The sequence below is a fragment of the Muscardinus avellanarius genome, assembly GCF_963383645.1.
Source record: "Muscardinus avellanarius genome assembly, chromosome: 16".
In the NCBI taxonomy this organism is placed as follows: Eukaryota; Metazoa; Chordata; class Mammalia; order Rodentia; family Gliridae; genus Muscardinus; species Muscardinus avellanarius.
This window is the reverse complement of record NC_137802.1, coordinates 7,806,713-7,829,066: the sequence shown is the minus strand read 5'-3', so window position 1 is coordinate 7,829,066 and position 22,354 is coordinate 7,806,713. Positions and strand designations below refer to the sequence as shown.

At 53.0% G+C, this 22,354-nt stretch overlaps 1 protein-coding gene across 1 annotated transcript in view; it reads left to right on the top strand.

The window, feature by feature from the left end:
- Nucleotides 1–781: 781 nt before the first annotated feature.
- The window catches only part of LRRC75A (leucine rich repeat containing 75A), a gene marked incomplete at both ends in the record, with an annotated part of 37,244 nt that continues 15,671 nt past the window's right edge, over nucleotides 782–22,354 (top strand). Inside the window, one exon of the mRNA XM_080713454.1 lies at nucleotides 782–1,033. Coding sequence (XP_080569580.1) covers nucleotides 782–1,033 — 252 coding nt within the window. The remainder of the gene's footprint in view (nucleotides 1,034–22,354) is intronic.

Here is a 22,354-nt window from a genome sequence, read left to right as displayed (position 1 = left end):
TCAGAAAAGATTCCCATGAGCCAGGTGGGGTGGCGCACGCTTGTAATCCCAGCATTCGGGAGGCTGAGACAGGAGGATCGCGGTTCCTGGCCAGCCTCAGCTACTTAGTGAGGCCCTTTGCAACTCTGTGAGACCCTGTTTCAAAATAAAGAATAAAAAATAGGGCTGGGTGTGTAGCTCAGAAGTAGCATGCCCCTGGGTTCCATCCCCAGTACCTAAACAAACAAAGAAAAGCACTTCCCCAAGGCCCACGTGGAGAGAGATTCCCTTTCCGTAGGTCTGGAGCGAGGCCTGGGAGACTGCACTTTTAACCAGCGCTGCGCTGGAGCTAAGGAACACCACTGTCCCCCTCCCCGCCAAATCCACCAAGCTCCAAACTTTCCCCACCTCACCCAGCGCAACGACCCCCTTCCATCACCTCCCGCAGGCCTCGCCCTCGCCCGGGGTCGCGGAAATTATCTGGGGTGAGTGATGGGGACCAGCGCCACAGCCCCCACCCGACCCCGGGGTCTGCCCGCGCAGTCTTTGCCACCGTGCCAAGCCCGCGCAGCGCGGTGGCCGCCAGGGGGCGCAGCGCGGTGGAAGATGCAGGGGCGGCAGCGCAGGGGGCGTGGCCTCGCTGAGGGGCGTGGCCTCGGGCGGGGCTATATAGGGGCGGGGCGGCGGCGCGCCCGGGGAGCCGGAGGGCGGAGCGAGGGGAGCGCGGGCCGCCGCCCGCCCCCGCGCCGCCCGCGCGCAACAGTTCCCCCAAAGTTGCGGCAGGGAGGCGGGCGGCGGCGGCATGGGCACCCGGCAGACCAAGGGCAGCCTGGCGGAGAGAGCCAGCCCCGGCGCGGCGCCCGGCCCCCGCCGCGAGCGGCCCGACTTCTGGGCGTCGCTGCTGCTGCGCGCCGGGGACAAGGCGGGGCGCGCGGGCGCGGGCGCGGGGCTGCCCCCCTACCACCGGCGCGTCGGCATGGTCCAGGAGCTGCTGCGGATGGTGCGCCAGGGCCGGCGGGAGGAGGCGGGCACGCTGCTGCAGCACCTGCGCCAGGTGAGCGCGGGCAGGGGGCGCCGGGGAAGCCCCGAGCTGCGAGGGGCACCGCCCAGGGCCCCCCGTCCGCGAGGTCGGAGCTCGGTCTGGCAGCAGGTGCCTCGGCGCTGCCGCTGAATTTGGGGCCTCCGGGTAGGGAGGAGGAAAGGGTAGCCGGAAGAGGCCCGGCTAGGGGACCTGTTGGACCGAGGTCCCCACCTCTGTCCCCCCGTAGGTCTCCGGGGATGGTTGGTGGGAGGGATGCAGGGATGCATGGCTGGTCTGGGCCAGGGATCTTTTCTTCGTCTTCCCACTGGCTGTGATTTCCCCTTGCCAAGGGTCCCCAAGGAATCCCCAGTTATCTGCTGAACCCCCGCTTCCCGGCCCAAGGGCAGGGCCCTAGCGTCCGGTGACCCTAGGTCATTTACCTACGTGGGAGGCATCCTGGATGGCGGCTCTGGGAGGAGACAGTGTTTCGCCTCTCATGTAACTTTGGTGGGTCCTTGGCAGTGAGCTCCTGCTGAAAGCAGAGGAGGAGGAGGAACGAGCGCCAGCCAGGCTTGGTTTTTCTGGCCGGTAGGGACTTCAGGGGACCGACAGCACTCTGCCCTCAGGCTGTCCCGCTGGGCAGGGACAGACTGCAGATCTGGCCAGATTCCTCGCCTGGGGGCTGCCTTGGGGCTGATGATATCGCTTGTTTTTCTTTCTAAGTTTCTTTTGTTGGATAAGGTGGCTTGCGGAGGCTTTCCTTGAGTGGGAGAGAGGCAGCTGGGGGCACAGCTGCCCTCCCATTGCCAGACAGTTGCCCTGGCCTGGCTTCGTGGAAGTAGACACCTCCAGGCCCTGAACTGCCGCCAGACTGACCCTAATAGAGATGTAGTCCGTGGTGGACAGTGGAGGAGAACCTCGCGTGACCTTCCCCATTACTGATGAAAGAGGCTGTTGGAGCGACTTCCTGGAAGGAAAATCTAATCAGATCCACATTCCTCCTGGATTCTGTAGCCCCTTTGCCCCCCACACACATACACACCTTTCTATCTAATGCAGTGTTATCCCTGAGTACGGGCACGGCCCAAGGAGAGGGAAACAGAGATGTAAGGGGCTTGGGAAGACCCGAGGCTCCCGCCTGGCCTCTGCTTTTCCATACCAACATTCAGGATGATGGGCGGTACCCCAGGTGCCTTCCCTGGAAAAGAAAGATGACATTCGGCACCACGTAACTTTAGCCCTGTGTTATTTCTCTCTGTCTTCTGAAAACTGGAAACCGGCGTACATACAGCCTTGATGGTGACTCTTTGTGTTACCATTGCTTTCCAGCAGAGTAATGGATTTTCCAGACTTCGTATCCCATTTGCACGCTAGACAGTGAGAAGGTTTTACAGATCATATGCTGTCCCCGCCCCATCCCCGCCCCCGGTTCTGGGAAGAGTATGTTGGGGGAACCTAGGAGCACGGAGGTGGATGGGGGGGGGGGTTGGAGACCAAAGGGAAGCTTGCGTTTTCCTGCCAGTTGGAAGCTCGCAGGAAGAGGCTGGACCCGGAGTCTGCAGATGCTTTGGGCTCTCCGGTGTGATTTTTCTTGTAGGGTTTTCGAGGCAGAGAGCCCTCCCACTGTACGTGGGTCTCGTTTGGTCCCTGTCACCCTCGTCAGCCTCGGGACTGGAAGGGCTGATGAGAAAAAGGAAGGGCTAATCAAACTTTATTCCTTTTCTGAGGCTTCCTTGACCTCCAGCTGATGGGTGACGGCTGGGGACCCATGTTGCCTGAAACACGGGGATCGGTGCCACTCCAGGAAATGGTCACAGCCCTTGGAGGTGGGGGAGGGGAGATCAGTGGTGTCCAAAGGTCCATGATGAATGAGAGGAGTTTTCTAGGACCCTGAGACCTGCTGGAGGGATGTCCAGTTGGGATTGTGCTGTGCACGGAAGAGTCTTTTTCTCTCCAGTCCGATTTCCCTTTACAGTTTCCTCCTTTAGCCTGAAGGTGCTGATGATCAGAAAGAGAATGAGCAGTCGGGGTGACACACGAAAATCCCCAGGGCCTCCCAAGGGGTCAGACCGGGAGAGCCTGTTCGTACAGCAGCACAGCGGGCAGAGACGGGGGTTTGCTTAACACAGGGTGTGGGGGGTCAGCAGCCGGGATAGCACCTTCTCCTCCACACGTCTGCTCCTGTGTATTTGGTGGCCAGATGTGTGGATGCTCAGAGCACACAGGGCTGGAAGGAACGCAAGTCCTTAATTCCTGTGGTTCTCGACATCTTTGAGTCCTTGATCTTTCTGAGGCCCTGGAAAGGCTACACAGGCTCTTCCGTGCAGATGCACCCCACCCAAGGTCCTGTGAGGAAGTTCAGAGCGTTCACAGACCACCCCCCAATGCTACAGACAGAGGCCACATTCAGAATGGCTGCTCCAGCCTGGTGCCCCCACCCCCACCGCTGGATGACTTGTTTCAGGCTGGAACAGAGAAACGGAGCCAGAGCCTCATGGGGCAGTCCCGGGTGGACTGGTGGACTGTGAGTGCCGCCACCGCTTCTCCCGGATGACCCTCTTTTGGGTCTAGGATTTGCAGAGTACTCCCTTGGAGACGGTCCAGCTGGTCACTTGCTGGAGAGGTATCCAGAGGCCTCTCTTGTAGCCCAGGGCCTCTGGCTGGGTGCCAGTGGCCCAGTGATGCCCTACCCTTTAGGAGCAGTGAAATGTGAGAAGAGCCAGGAGCCGAGGACCAGGTGTAGGTGACTTGTCCTTTAACCTCAGTCGGCTGTGACCTTGAACCCCATCGATAGCCTCTCTGAATTGGGGTTCCTTATTTCTCAAAAAGGAGATGTAAAGAGGGTACTGAAAAGAGCAAATGCTACAAAGTATATGGGATTGTGTTGATTCTGCCGATCCAGACATGTTCCGTAGCAGCCAAGCACATTGCTGTACACGGGTCATCCCCGTATGTGGAAGGCCCAGGACAGGATGATCGCAGGTTCCAAGGCCAGCTTCGGCAACTTAGTGAGAACCTGTTTCAAAAGAAAAAATTAAAAAGGCTGGGGGGAGCCGGGCGTGGTGGCGCACGCTTGTAATCCCCGCGCTTGGGAGGTTGAGACAGGAGGATGGCACGGGTTCGAGGCCAACCTCAGCTACTTAGTGAGGCTCTCAGCAACTTGATGAGACCCTGTTTCCAAATAAAGTATAAAATAGGTCTGGGAGGAGGGCCCGGAGGTAGAAAGCCTTTGGGTTCCACCCCCAGTACCACCAAAAAAAAAAAAAAAAAGGGCTAGGGGTATACCTTGGAGGTAGGAAGCTCCTCGGGTTCCATCCCTGTATATTAAAAATTAAAATTAAAAAAGACATGTTTTGAGTCAGACATGGTGGTATATACATAATCCCTGCTACTTGGGAAGCTGAGGCAAGAAGGTTACAAATTCCAGGCTAGTCCAGGCAACTTAGACCCTATCTCAAAAAATAAAATTTAACCATTTAGCCCTATATGGTGGCGCACACCTGTAATCCTAGTACTTGTGAGGCTGAGAAAGGATGATTACAGGTTCAAAGACAGCCTCCGCAAGGAGTGAGACGCTAATCAACCTAGTGAGAACTTGTTTCAAAATGGAACTAAAATGCCTGGCATGGGGGCACATGCTGGTAATCCCAATATTTGGGAGGCTGAGACAGGAGGATTGCAGGTTTTTGGCTAGCCTCCGCTACTTAGTCCTTCCGCTACTTCATGAGACCTTGTTTTAAAATAAAAGGATAAAAGAAAATAGCTCTGGGGGTTCAATCCCCAGTAACACACACACACACACACACACACACACACACACGTTCCTACTGCAACCATGGATAAAAAACTTCTACTTTGGGAAGCAGTGACCTCTGTCATAAAGGGGGGGGGGGGGAGTAGCCCGGCTTGGTGGTACACACCTATAACCCCAGTATTTGGGAGGCTGAAACAGGAGAAACGCAGGTTCAAGGTCAGCCTCAGCAACTTAGCAAGACCCCGGTTCAAATAAACTAAAAAGGGCTGGGGGTGTAGCTCAGAGGGAGAAGTTCCCTGGGTTCCATCCCCAGGACCAAAAAAAAAAGAGACAGGAAGGGGACACGGGGCCAGACCCACTATCCCCTTTAACGGCCAACTGCAGTGACTGAAAGCGCTTCCAGAAAGCTCTACCTCCTCAGCCTTCTGCCACTTCCCCATAGAGCCACGAGCTAGAGACCAAGCTGTGTGCACGCGGGCCTTTAGGAGACACTGATCCAAAGCTCCGTGTCTACTTTCCCATAAGGAGGTGTGGTTGGGTTGGTTGGCTACCAATATGGCTTCCCTCCCTCCGGCCTGTGCAGGCAGAGCTATTGCAGTGTGACTTGGGGATGGACTCCTGATTCTGTCTTCCGTCCAAGGAATAGGAACCGTTATCAGCTAATGGGGAAAAAAAGGAAAAGAAAAGACCCCTGGGACCTACGATGTCATTTGCACCTCCCCAAGAGGGGCTAAATAATGGACCAGTGCTTGGGGGCTCCCTGGTGACTGGGCAAGTCTCTCCTACCTAGAGACAGAAAGAAAAGGGGCAAGCCGGGCATGGTGGCGCACGCTTGTAATCCCAGCATTTGGGAGGCCGAGACAGAGGATCGGGGTTCGCGGCCAGCCTCAGCTACTTAGTGACTGCAACTCAGTGAGACCCTGTTTCAAAATAAAGAATAAAAATAGTGCTGGAGCCGGGCATGGTAGCGCACACTTGTAATCCCAGCACTTGGGAGGCTGAGACAGGAGGATCGCGTATGTTCGAAGCCAGCCTCAGCTACTTAGTAAGGCTCTCAGCAACTTCGTGAGACCCTGTTCCCAAATAAAATACAAAATAGGTCTGGAAGTATAGCCCAGGGGTAGAAAGCCCCTGGGCTCCATCCCCAGTACCACAAAAAAGTAAAGAATAGAAAATAGGGCTGGGGAGTGTACCTTGAAGGTAGAATGCCCCTGGGTTCCATCCCCAGTTCCATAAAATAAAAAAAAGAGAAAAAAAATGAAATCTGTGTAGGCAGTTGTGGTCAGAAGGCCTCCAGTCCCTGAGCAGGGAAGTCCCCGCTCGTGGCTTGCTTTGATTCTTCCTCCACCTGGAAACATTTCCTTCTTCCCACCTTCCGGGTTACATCAGCCCAGGCTCCGAGATCCAGTTGCCATGTAGGTCCTGTCATGTCGGGTAGGACTTGATCATCCACACTCAGTTTTAACCCCTGATGACCATTTCATTAAGTCAATTAAGGACATGTGCTTCCTGTGGGGGTGGAGACCCACCCTCACTCTGTTGTCTCCCCCCAAGGGAGCTCAAACACCCCCAAACACCTGCAGGTTTGTGACATTCCTTTAGTAAGTGTGCATGCTATGAAGGTGCGTGTGTGCACGCGTGTCTGCCGCTGCATCATGGCGGTGTGTCCCCTGCAAGCGCCTGGACGCCCCAGCTGGGCTGTGCATACGGAGGCCAGCTTGCCAGGCTGTCTGCCACAGTGGACCATGAACTCCTGTGCGTTCGCTTTCCGGCTGGTTGGGTTTCTGGGAGGGATGTTCCCGGGGCCTGATGGCGCCTGGCCTCGGTGGCACTGCGGGATTCCCTCCGGCAGGTGCAGTCTGGGGCCTTTGCGGAGGCGACGAGAGAGCTGGGCCTGCACAATCCGATCTGCTCCCGTGCTGAATCATGTGGGTTCCCTCCCCAAAGAAATGTGCTTTTTCGAAACCTGCCGCTCTCTGACTGCGCCAGATCCAGGCGTTTCCAGTGACAGAGACACAGCAGGATTCTAAAGCCCGGGTTTTGTTGGTTTTCTAAGGCAGCCCGTGTGGTGACCCAGGCCTGTGACTGGGCTGGCTATCCTGATCTCTCAGGGTCTGATGGGGCAGGAATAGGCATCCTTCTTTCTGAGACAGATGCCATCTTCTCAGAGATGTTTGCTTTCTCTCCTGAGATCTCCTGAAGTGCCTTGGCTCTAGCCAGGAGTGGCAGAGCACACCTGTCATTTCAGTACTTGGGAGGCCGAAACAGGAGGACCACAGGTTCGAGGCCAGCCTCAACTTAGCCAGTTTCTCAGCAATTTAAGGAGGACTTGTTTAAAAATAATTAAATTAAATAAAAAATAAAATAGAGGGGTGTAGCTCAGAAGCCGAATGCCTCTTGGGTTCAATCTCTAGCACCATATAAACATACCAATATCCTGGCCTCTCCCCAGGGACAGCAGGGTGGGCTCAGCCTCACTCCTCCCGCTGCCTGTTCATTTCCGTGTGTGTTTGCCTGGGGCAGAGGCCATGGATCAGGTACTTGGCACGTGGTCAGTTTCCAGGAAGTCCTTGCAGACTGGGTTTTAAGTGTCTCGCCTGGCCATCGTCTCCCTGGCCGCTGTCAGAACACAGCTGGGTTTGTCCCACACTCAGTAAGGAGCCATTTTCCAGCGTAGCCATCAGGTACCTGCAGGTAGGTTCTGCGCTATCATAGGCTCCTGCATCCCACCGCCTCCTGTAGGTGAGAGGCTGCTTGCTGGAGGGCTGCCCAGGTGAGCTGTCTTTCTCCAGCTTCTCAAGCAGGATACCCAGGGCAATGACTGGGCATTAGAGAAGATATCCCGCCTTCCAAAGTGGGGCTCACCAGACAGTCATCTGGCTCCTTTCCCCTCCAGGAGCAGCGCCACCCGCATCATATGAGCAAATCATACACACATGTACATGCATACACATATGTGCCCAAACACACATTCATAAACACACACACACACACACCCATATGTACATACTCTGTGCCCTGGCTCCTCCTGGCTGCCTTCTTGTATTAGAAGTCAAATGTTGCCATCTGTATTAGTTGCCAAATGTATTAGACCCTGCAGACTGCTGTATCAAAATACCAGAGACTGCGTGGCTTATCAGCAACAGAAATGTAGTCATCGCATCCTGGAGGCCGGAAGCCCACAATGAGGGTGTGCGAGCAGATGCGGCATCTGGTAAGAGTCTGTGTGCTGGTTCATACACGGTGCCTTCTCGAGTGGCCCCGTGTGGGAAGGAGTGAAGGCTCTCTCTGCGGCCTCCTTGTGAGGGCAGCGACCACCCACACGTCACCTCCCAAATGCCCTGCCTCCGAGATCCTCGCCTGGAAGGTTAGGACGGCAACACATGAATTTGGAGGAGAGCGGGGACCTAAACTTTCCACCATCGCGTCTGCTGCTGCTGCTAGGAACCAGAGGGGAGCCAAGTGCCGGAGCGCTCGCTTGTAATATGGTATTTGGGAGGCTGAGACAAGGAGGCCACATGTTTGAGGCCAGCCTCAGCAATTAAGTGCGGCCCTCAGTCACTTAGTAAGACCCTGTTTTGCAAGAAAAATAAATAAATTAGAACTGCAGGTGTGGCTCAGAAGTAGAATGCCCCTGAGTATCACAAAGAGGGAGGGACGGAGGGAAGGAAGGAGGAAGGAAAAAAAGAGAGAAAGAGAAACTGGAGGGGCCCGGGTATCAAAACCCATGGTTCAGTAGCTGAATCTTAGACTCACCGTGTTAGAGAGTCCGGTGTTTGAAATGAGACGAGACTGAGGCACGGGAGCAGGGGTGGGGCCCCTGCTGGCGGCACCTGCTCTCCTCCGCACCCCACCCACCCGGGCCGAGTGCCCACGTGGCTCCCCAGAGCATTCCCAGCTTGCTGCTTTTTTTTTTTTCTTTACCTTTTATTAGCCTGGCTGCTGCAGCCATATGGAGTTCTGCCGACAGCTGCTACTCAAAGGGACGGGCATTTTGATGTTTCTAACTTTACTTTAGCCAGGAAAGACACAGAGTGTCCAGCCGAGAGTGGGGTGAACCTGGGCATGCGTGTCTGCAGTGGCGGCCTCCCTGGGCCTGCAGCCCATGGGCTAGGGTTCACATGTGTCCCCAGAGGTTCATGTGTTGGGGAACCGAATCCCCAAGTTTATATACTAATGATATATAGAGGTGCAGCCTTTGGTCAGGACTTGGGATTAGAGAAGCAAATCTGTGCAGGGCTCCGTCATGGGGCCAGTGGCTTTTTGAGTAGAGAGATCTAAAGCTGGGCATGGTGGCACACACCTATAATCCTGGTACTGGGGAGGCGAAGATAGGAGGAAGTTGAAGACCAGCCTGGGAAACTTAACAAGGACCTCAGCAAGTTAGTAAGACCCTGTTTCAAAATAAAAAATAACCAGGCGTGGTGGCACACGCTTGTAATCCCCGCGCTTGGGAGGCTGAGACAGGAGGATCATGGGTTCGAAGCCAGCCTCAGCTACTTAGTGAGGCTCTCAGCAATTTAGTGAGACCCTGTTTCCAAATAAAATATAAAAAAGGTCTGGGAGTATAGCCTGGAGGTAGAAAGCCTCTGTGTTCCACCCCCAGTACCACCAAAAAATAAAAATTAAAAAATAAATAAAATAAGTCGGGCGTGGTGGCGCACGCTTGTAATCCCCGCGCTTGGGAGGCAGAGACAGGCGGATCATGGGTTCGTGGCCAGCCTCAGCAATTTAGTGAAGCTCTCTGCAACTTAGCGAGACCCTGTTACAAAGTAAAGAATAAAATAGGGCTGGGGGATATAGCTCAGAGGTAAATTCCCCTGGGTTCCATTCCTGGTGCCACAAAAACAAATAAATAAATAAATATATAAATAAATATTTTTAAAAAGCAGGGCTTTTAATGTTATAAAAATAATGCATAATCATAGAAAACCAAAACATATAGATGGGCTTAAAAAAGAAAAATGGCATGGGATAATTCCTGGATTCACTGGATTCAGCAATCAAATGTCTTTTTTTCCAGGCCCGGCTCAGGGCAGCTGGGGCTGCAGCCAATGACCCAGTCAGTGAGAAAGACTGTGGTGGACAGTGGTGCCCCTCCCTCCTGGAGGGGTGGCAAGGCTCCAAGAGACCTGGTTGATAGCCTGTTCAGCCTGGCACCTAAGTGAGAGCTGTGTGGCACGGCTTCCTTGGCCAGGAAACAGAGCCCACACTATTGAGCCAGAGTGCTCATTTCTGTTTTGCTGAGGCTAGCCTTAAACCTGTGATCCTCTTGTCTCAGCCTCCCAAGTACTGGAATTATAGGCATGGGCTAGCGTGCACGGCTGTGTGTGTGTGTGTGTGTGTGTGTGTGTGTGTGTGTGTGGTGCAGGGGACTAAACCCACAATGCTCTGCCTCCAAGCTACGCTCCAACTCTTTATACTTTTTAATTTTATTTTATTTATTATTTGTGTGTGTGTGGTACTGGGGATGAAACACAAGGGCATTTTACCTCTGAGTTACAACTCCAGCCCTATATTTTGTTCTTTATTTTGAAACAGTGTCTCACTGAGTTGCAGAAGGCCTAAGTAATAGCTGAGGCTGGCCACAAACCGGGATCCTCCTGTCTCAACCTCCCAAATGCTGGGATTACAAGCGTGCGCCACCACACCCAACCATACTTTTTATTTTGAAACAGGGTCTCGCCAAGTCGTTGAGGCTCTCCCTAAATTGCTGAGGCTGGCCTCAAACCTGCAGTCTTCCCGTCTCAGCCTCCCAATTGCAGGTTGGGGGCACTGTATCCACCGTCTGAGGTCCCTTCCTGCCCTCTGTGGCCTCCCACTTTCCTCAGCCCAGGCCTCTCCCAGAGCACTGCAGGGCCCTGCAGGGAGCATCTGCCAACTCCTCTGGGCCTCTCAGTGCTCCCTGCAGGAAGTCCTCCCTGCCCCCAGCTGCTGTCCTGTGGACACTCAGCCACCAGCTGCCCAGAGAGGCTCATGGGATGTTTCTCCCCTGCCTCCCACACCTGCTCACTAACGGATGAGTGACAGAGAAAGACTTAGGGGGCGGGGCTCGTTCTACCTGGTCACCTATGGGTGCACACCAAGGCAGGCCGGCGGCCTTACAGCAGGCTTGACCACCGCAGACCTTGCAGCCTCACTGGCTCTCAGGGGCAGTGGTCCTGGGTCCCTGCCACCAGCGGATGGGCAGAGCCGGGTTTTAATGTCCTTAGTGATCCAGGGATATGGTTGTGCCCCTCGTTGGAGGCAGTGAGGGAGGAGGGGAAGGGGTCCCAGGGATCCTTCAAGGAGGCCCGCTGCAGTCAGTGCCAAGATGGTCAAATAAGGCTCAAAGAGCCCAGAGAGGCGTCGCCGCCTGCACCAGGTCTTGAGACCGGGCAGGGCAGGGCCAGTCTCCAGAGGTGCCGTCCCACCCTGGGGTGCCTCCGGATGTATTGGAAGCCTGGGTGTGAGCTGGTGAATAAGGCGCTGTTTTCTGGGCCTCCTGGGGTTGGGGCAGGTAGCTGGAGTTCCCTCCACAGGGGCAGGGTGGAGAAAGAACTCTGGGGCACAGGACCCAGGGGCCACCTTTTCACGGTGGCAAGAGCCCTAGAAGGTGAGGGTGGGCGTTGCCTGAGCTCCTTTGCTAAGTGACTTTTTCCTGTATGTGTTTTTTTTCACAGTCCTACGGATTGAACCCAGGGGAGGTTCTACCACTGGACCACACCCCAGCCCTTTCTCTTTTATTTTATTTTCTTTTTTTTTTTTTTTTTTTTGTTGTTGTTGTTGTTGTGGCGCTAGGGATGGAACCCAGGGCCATTCCACCTCCAGGCTACACCCCCAGACCTATTTTTATTCTTTGTTTTGAAACAGGGTCTCACTAAGTTACAGAGGGCCTCACTAAGTAACCGAGGCTGTCTGCGAACCACGATCTTCCTGTCTCAGCCTCCCAAGTACTGGGATTACAAGTGTGCACCACCACACCCGGCTTAGTTTATTTATTTATTTATTTATTTATTTATTTATTTATTTATTTTTGGTACCGGGGATGGAACCCAGGGACATTCTACTTCCGAGCGACACCCCCAGCCCTATTTTTAGTCTTTATTTTTTGTTTTTGTTTTTTTTTGTTTGGTTGGTTTTTTTGGTGGTACTGGGGTTCCTAGAAGCCCTTCTACCTCCGGGCTACACTCCCAGACCTATTTTTACTTTTTTTTTTTTTTTTTTAATTTGGAAACAGGGTCTCCTAAGCCAGGTAAGTGGCTGGCTTCGAACCTGCGCGATCCTCCTGTCTCCGCCTCCCAAGCACGGGGATTACAAGGGTGTGCCACCACACCCGGCTATTCTTTATTTTTTGAAACAGGGTCTCACTGAGTTGCAAAGGGCCTAAGCAGCTGAGGCTGGCTGCAAACCTGCATGATCCTCCTGTCTCAGCCTTAGTTTATTTCTTAAGCAAGATGTGAAGGCGGTGGTGTCGGAGATAATGAAGTAACGCAGAGGAAGCAGTTTCTCTGGTCCCCAGCCTCCACTTTGAAGCCGGGTTGGCCCTGGGAAACTAGGAACCTGTTCTCCCACTGATCTTACACAGCCCTCTCGCATCCCCTAAAGCAGGGGCCAGTGAAATGCCAACCCCAGCTCAGCTTGCGCCTCTCTGCAGGACCAAGGCGCCCCCCTTCCCTGACACCTCCCCTCACCTCCTGTGCAGACTGAAATATGGTTCCCTCCTCCTCCAGGGAGAATCAGGCTCCGAAGAGCAGGGCCTTAGGCTGGGAACCCAGTCGACCTCTTGGGCCTCAGTTTCCACTGAGAAAGCCCTGGGAAAGGGTGTCCCACGATGCGGGATGCAGGGGTGCACGCCTGTAATCCCAGTACCTGAGATGCTAAAACAGGAGGGTCACAGGTTCAAGAGTATCCTCAGCAACTTAGACCCTGTTTCAAATTAAAAACGGCTGTCCAGACATGGTGACACACTCTTGTAATCCCAGGACTTGGGAGGCTGAGACAGGAGGATCACAGGTTCCTGGCCAGCCTCAGCTATTTAGTGAGGCCTTGCACAATTTAGTGAGACCCTGTTTCAAAATAAAGAATAAAAAATAGGGCTGGGGTGTAGCTTGGAGGTATCAGAGCTGGGCGTGGTGGCGCATGCTTGTAATCCCAGCATTTGGAGGCTGAGACAGGAGGATCACAGATAGCCTCAGCTACTTAGTGAGGCCCTTTGCAACTCCTCGGAGACCCTGTTCCAAAATAAAAAATAGGGCTAGGAGTGTCAGACGTAGAATGTCCCTGGGTTCCATCCCCAGTACCGAAAACAAATTTAAAAAAAGCTATCAGTGGCTTCATCCCTGGACCAGCCCCTGCCTTCCACTTCCCAGACCAACAGGCAGCCCCTGGGAGTGGGCAGCAGAGCTCCTGGCACAGGCAAGGCCTCACCCACCCCTGTGGGTCCCGAAGGACCCCTCCCCCGCCCCTGCCTGGAGTCTGGAGCCAGCTGGACTGGAGCTGGATTCCTGGTTCTGGGTGATTCATCTCAGCCCGCCCAGAGGGAGGGCAGCCAGGGGTCTGAGTCCAGATTCTTGGAGATTTCTCGTGACCTTGACCTTGCCTCTGACCTAGACATTTAAAATGGTAGAGATGCCGGGCCTGGTGCCTCAAGCTTGTAATCCCAGTACTTGGGAAGTTGAGACAGGAGGATGGCAGGTTCGTGGCCAGCCTCAGCTACTTAGCGAGGCCCCAATGTAGTGAGACCCTGTTTCAAAAAAATAAAATAAAATAGGTCTGGGGGGGTAGTTTGGAGGTAGAACACCCCTGAGTTCAGTCACCAGTACAAAAATTGTAAAAAGATACCCCCGCTATAGTGGTCAGTTTGTGTGTCAATTTGGCTAGACTATGGTACCCAGTTTGTGGCCAAACATACGTCTAGATAAAAGTGTTTATTAGACATGGCATACAGGTGAATCAACAGACCAGTACTTGGCAGGCAGAGACAGGAGGGTCGCAAGTTCGCGGCCAGCCTCAGCAACTTGTGAGGCCCTCCACAACTTAGTGAGACCCTGTTTTGCAATAAAGAATAAGATAGGTCTGGGAGTAGAGCTTGGAGGTAGAATGCCTCTGGGTTCAATCCCTAGTATCATAAAAAAGAAAAGAAAAAATCTAAACTTGGAGTTTAGAAAAGATTAACTTCCATAATATGGGTGGGCCTTGTTCAATCATTTGAAGCCTCTAAAAGAAAAGACAGAGCCCCACCACCCGCCCTGCTCCAAGAAGGAATTCTGCCTCCAGATGTCCTTCAGCTGGAAGAATGCAATGTCAACTCTTCCTGGGTCTTGGGCCTGCTGGCCTGCTCTGCAGATTCCAGGCATGCCAGCCCCCACAATCACATGTGCGACTCCTTAAAGTAAACCAACTTCTCTGCGGGGCATGGTGGTGCCACCACTCGTCATCCCCATACATGGAAGATCCAAGACAGGAGGATCGTGAGTTCAAGACCAGCCTCGGCGACTTAGCGAGGCCCCGGGTAACTTAGCCCCGCCCCTCCGCAACTTAGTGAGACCCTGTTTCAAAATTTAAAAGTAATAAGGCTGGGTGTGGGGGTGTACTTACTCCTGTTATTTTAGTACTTGGAAAGCTATGACAGGAGATCGCAGGTTCAAGGCCATCCTCAGCCAGTAGACTCTAAGCAACCTAGTGAGACCCTGTTTCCAAACAAAATAAAAGGGCTAGGGGTGTAGCTTGGAGGTAGAACGCCCCTGGGTCTAATTCCCAGTACTGCAAATAAATACATTTATTTTCCTCTCCTGGCCCCCCCCACACACATATATATTGGCTGTTTCTCTGAAGATCTCTAACTTGTCGGACCCCCCCAAGGGCTGGTGGCTGGAAAGGTGATGCACGCTCTTAATCCCAGTACTTGGGAGGCTGAGATAGGAGGATTACAAGTTTGAGGTCACCCTCAGCTACTTAGTGAAGCCCTCCACAACTTAGTGAGACCCTGTTCCAAAATAAAGAATAAGAAATAGGGCTGGGTGTGTGGCTTGGAGGTAGAATGCCCCTGGGTTCCATCCCCAGTACTGAAAAAATAATAATAATAAGTTTACAGAGGCTTTGGGTTCCTCCTATTACCACCCTTCCCTCACTGGCTGTGGCCACTCTCCAAACCTCAGCTTTTCACTCGGAAAAGGGGCCGCTCCCCGGAAGCCCCCCCTCGGAAGACCAGAAGGATCCTGTAAGTCTTCCGTCCAACCTAATGATGTTTTGAGGACAGACCAAACCTTTCACATAAATTGGACAGAAATTTACCATGCAGAGAGAGGCAAATGGATTTAAATGCATTCACCAGAAGGTATAAACAAGTGATTCGATTATTTCCCAAGCAGATTCGGAGGTCCTGAATGCCAGAGTGCTGAGAATCCTCAGAACGGAGGAGCCTGAGGACCTCGGGGACCATCTGGCCCGGGGCTTTCTGCAGAATCCCAGGCGCTGAGAACGGGGAACACGAGGGGGGAGGGGGCTTGGGAAACGAGTCTGGGAAATGCCGAACCCGCCAGCAGCCTTCCAGACAGAGGGAAAGCACAGGAGGGCTGGGGGCGGAGCTCCATGGAGGAGTGTGAACTTAGCTCGCACAAGGCCCCATCCATCCCCAGCACCACAGAGGGGGAAAAAAAAATACTGGCTACCAGGAGAAAGAAGGTGCTTATCTGTCGACTTCTTTGTGTTCCTGTGTTCTGTCCTAATTTAGTCCAAGCTTTTCTGCCTCTCATGGGACAAATGAGACTGCAACCCTCTCGTTTGTAGGTGGGGAAGCTGTGGCTGCAGAGGCCTAGCCTGGGGCCACGTGGAGACTTTTAAGACTAGCCAAGGATGAGGACCAGACCAGGTCTTCTGACCCTGCCTGAGCCATGGTAGGGAGCTGTGGGGGGCCATGAGAGAGAGAGACAGAGAGAGAGAGAGAGAGAGAGAGAGAGTGAGGGAGAGAGAAAGAGAGATGCAGCTTCAAAGATTTTCCTAAAGCGGAAGCTTGCTTTCGTATTTATTTGTTGCTGCTGCTGTTCCTTGGATTGTAATTAAATTACACGTGGCAGGGGATGGGAATCTGTTTCCAGGAGCCTGTTTCCTACAGAGGGTGTCATTTCAAGGACTTCAGAGTTAAAACAGTACTGAAATCCCAGTGCTTAGGAGGCTGTGACAGGAAGATGGCAGGTTCAAGGCCAACTTTGGCCTTTTAGTGAGACTGTTTTTATTTTGTTTTGTTTTGTTCTGTTATGTTTTGTTGCGGTACTGGAGGTAGAACGAAGGGGTATTCTACCTCCGAGCAACACCCCCAGCCCTATTGTTTTTTCTTTATTTTGAAACAGGGTCTCACTGAGTTGCAAAGTGCCTCAGTAAGTACCTGAGGCTGGCCAAGAACCATGATTCCATCTCAGCTTCCCAAGTGATGGGATTACAAACCTGCACCACCATGACCGGCTAAGACCCTGTTTTAAAAAAATTTTAAAGTGCATATATGCCTCCACCATCTTGTACCCCATTAAGATGTATGACTATAATGCACCAATAATTTTTTTTAAAAAATAAGGGCTGGGGATATAGCTCACAGGTTCCATTTTATCCTGGGTTCAATCCCTGGTACCATAAAAAAAAAAAAAGCTAAGCCACAAACAACACACAGTCGTGAAGTTCTCCCTGAGCAAGGCTGTTAAACATATTTGTTACCATTAAAGAGGGCTAGAGTGAGACCCTGTTTCCAAATAAAAAAATAAAATAGGGCTGGGGTATAGCTTGGAGGTAGAAGGCCCCTGGGTTCCATCCCCAGTACTGCAAAAATATAAATAAAACCTTTCACTTCCCAGTAGCACCACGGGCTGGACACACATAGGCCTTTGAGGGACACTTACTCAAATCATAACACGTAACAAAATTTATCATTTTACCCTTTTTTGTGGTTTTTATTCTTTATTTTGTAACAGGTTCTCAGTAAGTTGCAGAGGGCCTCACTAAGCAGCTGAGGCTGGCTGCAAACCAGGATCTTCCTGTCTCAGCCTCCCAAGTACTGGGATTAAAAGTGTGCGCCATGCCGGGTGTGGTGGCGCACGCTTGTAATCCCCGCGCTTGGGAGGCGGAGACAGGAGGATCACACAGGTTCAAAGCCAGCCTCAGCTGGCTTAAGAGACCCTGTTTCCAAATAAAATATAAAAAATAGGTCTGAGAGTGTAGCCTGGAGGTAGAAAGCCCCTGGGTTCCATCCCCAGTACCACCAAAAAAAAAAAAAAAAAGTGTGCGCCACCACACCTGACTCATTTTAACTGTGTGTGTGTCTGTGTGTGTGTGTGTATGGTACTGGGTACTGGGAATGGAACCCAGGGGCTTTCTACCTCCAGGCTACACTCCCAAACCTATTTTATACTTTATTTGCAAACAGGGTCTCACTAAGTTGCTGAGAGCCTCACTTAGTAGCTGAGGCTGGCTTCGAACCTGTGCAATCCTCCTGTCTCAGCCTCCCAAGTGCTGGGGATGACAGGCCTGCACCGCCACACCTGGTTTACATGTTCTTTCCTGTATTGACCTGAAAACCATCTTGGGCTGAGCAGTCCCGCAGGAAACATTTCTGCCAGTCCAACCTAGGAGCAGACAGCAGAGGAGAGTGTTGGGCCCCATGCTGGAGGGACCAACTGCAAGTAGAGCTTGGGATCTGCCATCCCTTGGCTGGGGTGAGCAGCAGCCAGGGAAGGAGAGATCCCAGCCCCTCACTGGGCCTTACCCCCCATTCTGCCTTCTCTGCTCCCTGGGAAGAGTGCCACCCTGGTTTCGGTCTGAGGTGTTGGTTTTCTAGGGCGGCCGTAACAAATTACTACCGGATGGGTGACTCAGAACAACAGAGGCTGATTCTGTCGCCGTTCTGGGGCTGGAAGCCTGAAATTGGGGCGTCAGCAGGACTTACTCTTTTTTTTTTTTTTTTTTTTTTTTTTTGCGCGGGTCTGGGGATGGAACCCAGCAGCATTCGACCTCCGAGCTACACCCCCTGCCCTGTTTTTAATCCTTTATTTTGAAACAGGGTCTCACTAAGTTGCAGAGGGCCTCACTAAGTAGCTGAGGCTGTCCGCGAACCACGATCCTCTTGTCTCAGCCTCCCGAACTCTGGGATGACAAGCATGTGCCACCACGCCCGGCAGGACTTTACTCTTCCAGAGGCTCCAGATTTTTATTTATTTATTTATTTTGTGGTACTGGGGTTCCTGGAAGCCCTTCTACCTCTGGGCTACACTCCCAGACCTATTTTATACTTTTTATTTGGAAACAGGGTCTCCTAAGCAGCGAACCTGCGCGATCCTCCTGTCTCCGCCTCCCAAGCGCAGGGATTACAAACATGCGCCACCACGCCAGGCGAGGCTCCAGATTTTGGTCTTTCCCCATCTCAGCTCTGCCTCCACCCTCAGGTCGCCGCCGCCCCTCGGTCTCTGATTTGCACCCTTCTATTGGATTTATTTAGGGTCCACACTTGGATAAGCCAGGATGGTCCCAAGAGTCTTAATTTAATCACACCTGCAAAGACCCTTTTTTGGAGGGACGGTTCTGGGGTTTGAATCCGGGGAATGTGCTATCTCTTAGCCACACCCCCAGCCCTATTTTATTTTATTTTTGCGGCACCGGGTACAGGAGCATTCTACCTCTGAGCTATACCCCCAGCCCAATTTTTTATTCTTTATTTGGAAACAGAGTCTCACTAAGTTGTGGAGGGCCTCACTAAGTAGCCGAAGATGGGGCCACAAACTCAGATCCTTCGGTCTCAGCCTGAGCCTCCCAAATGCTGGGATTCCAAGCATGCGCCACCATGACCTGCTTAATTCTTTTACTTTGAAACAGAGTCTCGCTAAGTGGCTGAGGCTGGCCTTGAACCTGGGATCCGCCTGTCTCTGCCTTCCAAGTACTGGGATGACAGGCATGTGCCACTACTCGCAGCTGCAAAGACCCTTTTTCCAAATGAGGTTACCTTCACAGGTTGAGGACGAAGGCATGTCTTTTGTGCGGCGGGGGCCACCATTTAGCCCACCACATCCCACATCCGAGTGTCGCAGGCAGTGTGCACCCACGGCCCAGGCATCTCCTCCCCTCTCGGGGACACTTTTAAGACTCAGCCCTTCTTCCTGAGAAACCATTGTCTTCCTAGGGAAGCAAGTTTCATCTACTGAGGCCTCTTTTAACGCTGAGACATCCTGGCTTCTCTCCCTGGTGGCTTCCTCGGGCTGCGTTTCCCTAACAGCACCTGACATTTCCCTCCCTCCCCCTGGGATTCCCTTGGGAGGCGAGCCAGAATGTCACCAGGAAGAGGGGACGGGAGCTCAGGCAGCCAGCCAGCCCAGTAATCCCCAGGCCTGTCCACTCCCTTGAGAGCTGAGAAGAAGCTGCCTGGGGTTTCTGGAGTGGGGAGAAGAGGCAGCCCCTCTGCCCCCTGCACACTAATTAATTTCCTTCTTCTGGGCTGTGTTTGATGCCGACCTCATTACGGAGCGCTGCACATCTGGGCCCCGGTGGCTTCAGTACTGAAACCGCCGTCTACGTCTGCTGGTTAGTATTCCTAGCTCGCCGCCGCCGCCTCTCCTCTGCCTCATGGCTCAGACTGTGCAGTTTCATGCCTGCAGGGGACAAGCCAGCTGCTTCCCCGCCGGGGATGGTACCAAAGCAAAGGGGGAACCGAGGTACAAAAGAAGAGAACCGCGCTTGCCAACCCCTCGTCCCCTCCCACGCCTCAGGGGACACCCCCGAAAAAAGACCAACTTTCAGAGAACATTGAAACAAAGACAGGTGGACAGTCTGAGCAGAGCCTCCCTCCCGCCAGACAGATGGAGCTGGTGTAAGAGAGAAACATCCAGGCTTCCCTCAGCAAGGGGTCAGAAGCGCCTCCCTCCCGCCCCAGTCTGAGGACCTCACCAGCCACCCAGTGAAGACTTGGGGTAGGAAGAGCGCCACACCTCTCCCTAACCTGTGTCGGCATCCGTGATTTTTGTTTTTGTATTTGTTTTTGTTTTGTGGAACCCAGTGGCTTTCTACCTCCGGGCTACACTCCCAGACCACCATATATATATATATATATATATATATATATATATATATATATATATATATATACACACACACACACACACACACACACACACACACACACACACACACATATTGAAAGTCTGGGGATGGAACCCAGAGGCATTTGACCTCCGAGCTACACCCCCTGCCCAATTTTTACTCTTTTTTTTTTTTTTTTTTTTTTTTTTTTTGGCGGGTCTGGGGATGGAACCCAGAGGCATTTGACCTCCGAGCGACACCCCCAGCCCTTTATGTTTTTCATTTGGAGACAGTCACTTGCTAAATTGCTGAGGTTGGCCTCAAACCTGCAGTCCTCCTGTCGCAGCCTCCCAGTACCGTACTCGGATGACAGGTGGGCACCACCAGGCCAGAAAAGCAGCTCTCAGAAGCAAAGGGGCGAGAAGCCGGGAGAGGGTGGTCGCTGTCCAGCATGACCAGTGGGCTCTGCCTTGGCCCGGGAACAGCCTGGAGACGTCCGAGGTTTCCTGGGACTCTTTAGGTACACCCATGAGGGAGGGATGCAGGCTGGGGGAGAGGTGCTGGTGTCTCTTCTCAAGGTCAGAGTCACATTAACTGTTGCCCGAGGCACAGCCTGGGGCTGGATTCCCAGCCAGCCAGCGCCTCCGGAGCTCTGGGCTCCCTGGAACTCTTGAGGATAAGTCCTCCATCTTGCCTTCCTCCAGCGTGGGCCAGCCTGGAAGCAGGACGAGTACCAGGACCCCGAATCCAAGCTCTGAAATGGATCTCTGGCGGGATGGAGCAGAAATGAACTTGATAGGGAAAGAACAAAAGTCCACAGAGAGAGGCCAAGCCAAGATGGAAAAGAAAGCCGGCGGGTGAGATGCAAAGGAAGATTAACAAGCAGGCGAGCGATCGAAAGGAAATGAGACGTTTGCCGACGCGCAGTCCCCAGACGCCGCGGTGGACGGAAGGCGAGCTCGAGACCCCGTGAGAGCGCACTGTCCAAAGAATACAGGACCAGATAAAGCCAGATTCTGAGTGTGCACTCCAGAAAGGGTCCGTGCTCACAGATGGAAGGCCCCCCAACTTGAAAAGATCGCCAAGATTCTAAGAATGCAGGCTCGCCCCTGGGCACCCGGTGCCAGAAGCGGATTTTGCTTGGTCTACGGTGCTGGGGAGTGAACTGGGGCCTTGTGCAGGCCACATAGGTATGCTCTACTGCTGAGCCACGCCAGGCCACGGTCGCAGGTGTTTAATAACCAGCCAGGTATGTCGTGCACACCCGTAGTCCCAGTTACTTGAGAGGCTGAGACAGGAGGGTCACACATTATAGTAATCTCAAAATAAAAATATAAAGCTGGACGTGGTGGCGCACACTTGTAATCCCAGCATTTGGGAGGCTGAGACAGGAGGATCGCAGTTCGCGGACAGCATCAGCTACTTAGGCCCTTTGCAACTCAGTGAGACCCGGTTTCAAAATAAAGAATAAAAAATAGGGCTGGGGGTGTAGCTCGGTTGTAGAAGCTCATGGGTTCCATCCCCAGTACCACAGAAAAATGATAATAATAGCAAAAACCTGGATCTAACGCCGGGCGTGGTGGCGCACGCTTGTAATTCGCGCACTTGGGAGGCTGAGACAGGAGGATCGCACGGGTTCGAAGCCAGCCTCAGCTACTTAGTGAGGCTCTCAGCAACTTAGTGAGACCCTGTTTCCAAATAAAATATAAAAAGGGGTCTGGGAGTATAGCCCAGAGGTAGAAAGCCTCTGGGTTCCATCCCCAGTACCACAAAAAAAAAAAAAAACCTGGATCTAAATTCCCCAGTTATACCCACAGAGACCAAGGAAGGCAGCCAGCCCACAGGTAAGGACTGAAGATTGGTCCGTCCCCACCAAAACTCACGTGTGAGCTTGGTTGCCAACAAAGGAGCGTTGGGAGGCAGGACCTTTAAGAGGGGCTCGTCTTCCTCGTGAGGCTGGGTGAGTTCTCTTGGGAACAGATGAGCTCTCCCGAGAGCTGGTGGTTATGAGGCGGGTCAGCCCCTTTGCCCCCTCCTTGGTTCCTCATTCTCCCACCATGTGATTCTCTGTCAGGTCACAGCACAAGGCCCTTGCCAGATATGGCCTCCCAATCTTGAACTTCCTAGTCTCCAGATCCATGGGCTAAATACAAACCTTTTTTTTCTTTATATATTATCCAGTCTCGGGTATTCTGTTATAGCAACAGGAAACAGATTAAGACAGTCATGGATCCCTGTCCCCATGGCACCACCTCTCTCTTACTTACTAGTTGGAAGATCAGGGCCCAGTCTTTGGACTGATGTTGCTCCCACCACGCACAGCTATGGAGCTATGGGCCTAGGTCTCCCTTGTAGCCCTGAGCACACCACGTAAGCTGTGCTACATAGATGAGCCTCACCAGATTGCTGGGGTAATAGGAGACAGGGGGATGAAGACAGGAGTGTGTCCGGGAAGCCAATCCCTTCCCAGCTGCCTCCAGTTCCTGACTTGGCCCCTATCTTCCCTTTCCCCTCTTTTCCAGAATACTACTTTTTTTTTTTTTTTAACGGGTCTGGGGATGGAATCC